This window comes from Lutra lutra, chromosome 5, assembly GCF_902655055.1.
Source record: "Lutra lutra chromosome 5, mLutLut1.2, whole genome shotgun sequence".
NCBI classification, from domain to species: Eukaryota; Metazoa; Chordata; class Mammalia; order Carnivora; family Mustelidae; genus Lutra; species Lutra lutra.
The window spans coordinates 159156195-159157659 of record NC_062282.1 but is presented as its reverse complement, the minus strand read 5'-3'; the positions used below and the strand labels follow the sequence as shown (position 1 = coordinate 159157659).

The 1465-nt window shown below is 35.9% G+C and overlaps 1 protein-coding gene across 1 annotated transcript; it reads right to left on the bottom strand.

The window, feature by feature from the left end:
- Positions 1–233: 233 nt before the first annotated feature.
- LOC125099727 (olfactory receptor 14A16-like) lies at positions 234–1249 on the bottom strand. Its single transcript, XM_047729051.1, has one exon. The coding sequence runs from the start codon at positions 1164–1166 to the stop codon at positions 234–236; it is 933 nt and encodes a 310-aa protein (XP_047585007.1). The 5' UTR covers positions 1167–1249.
- Between the last annotated feature and the right edge of the window lie 216 nt (positions 1250–1465).

Sequence of the window (1465 nt, the reverse complement as noted above, 5' to 3'; positions counted from 1 at the left end):
ATTCGAATCCAACTAGCCATATAAATATACATCCTATGGAGCAGCACCAATGATAAAATGTGTATCTGTTAAATTTACAACAAGATGTATAAGCCAAATAATTTAAAATTATGTGCATTTATATTTGAAAGTATTTTATTTGTGGTTATGAAATAAATTGTACAAAGCAAAGATTCGATAGACATTAGTAGATATCATATTCATTGATATTATAAACATTTATATATTTGGTGTCATTTTTCACTAAAAATATTTCCAAGGGCCACCTTCATGTCCCTGTTTCTCAGGCTGTAAATGACAGGATTCAGGCTGGGAGGTAACAGAGAATATAACACAGACATAAACAGGTTCATTGATGTTGGGGATTTTGAGGTTGCACCTAAATATGCAATATATCCAGAAGAGAGGAACAAGGTTACCACAGTTAGATGGGGCATGCAGGTAGAGAAGGTTTTAAACCTGCTTTGTGAATATGGAATTCTTAGGACAGTGGACACAATATAACCATAGGAAACAACCATGAAAGTAAAACATACAAAAGCAAAACAACAACTGACAATAATAAACACATATTCCAGAGTTTGATCCCCAGAACAAGCAAGTGTAAGCAGTGATGGAATGTCACAGAAAATTTGATGCACTATGTTTGGCCCACAGAAATGGACAGAAAATGTGCCTGCAACATGAATGGATCCATAGATACACCCACTGAACCAAGATGCTGTCACCATCTGCACACAGGCACCTCTATTCATGATGGCCTCATAGTGCAGAGGACAGCAGATAGCAGCATAGCGGTCATAGGACATCACCAGAAGGAGGGCAAACTCTGTGCCAGCAAAGACAAGAACAAGGAAAACCTGTGAGGCACATCCCACAAAGGAGATGGATTGGTTGTTGGTCAGAGTGTTCATGACAGATTTGGGGACAGTGACAGAGATGTAACAGATATCAATCAAAGACAAATTTTTCAGGAAGAAGTACATGGGTTTTTGTAGATGCTGGTCAATAGTGATGAGTGTGATAATGAGGAGATTCCCCATCAGCGCCATCAGGTAAACCAGGGAGAAGAATACAGCATAAAGTCTCTGTAGCACCTGATCATCGGGGAATCCCATGAGCAAGAATTTTGTTATTAGAGTCACATTCATTAATTTCTCAGACATGATTTTTTTTGAAACATAAGAACAATTTTCTTGAATCTTCCAGATATTTCTCTTTTTGCTGGTTCTGTTATTCACTGATCGTGAAGTTATTCCTGGGGTAAGGCATATCTTGCAAACTATTACTTCTTCAATACATGTAGAAAAATATTTTAAGATACTCACTAAAACAGTTCAGAATATTTTTTCATGTAATAACCTAAAATTTATATAAAAATAGAGAGATATTACCTCACATATCCATAAATGAGAGATTTTTTTTTTTTTTTTACTTTGTGGTAATAGATTGAAAAGTAGCAAAG

Excerpts from the sequence above, each read along its gene's own strand:
- LOC125099727 (XM_047729051.1), bottom strand. The coding sequence starts at position 1,166 with ATGTCTGAGAAATTAATGAATGTGACTCTAATAACAAAATTCTTGCTC.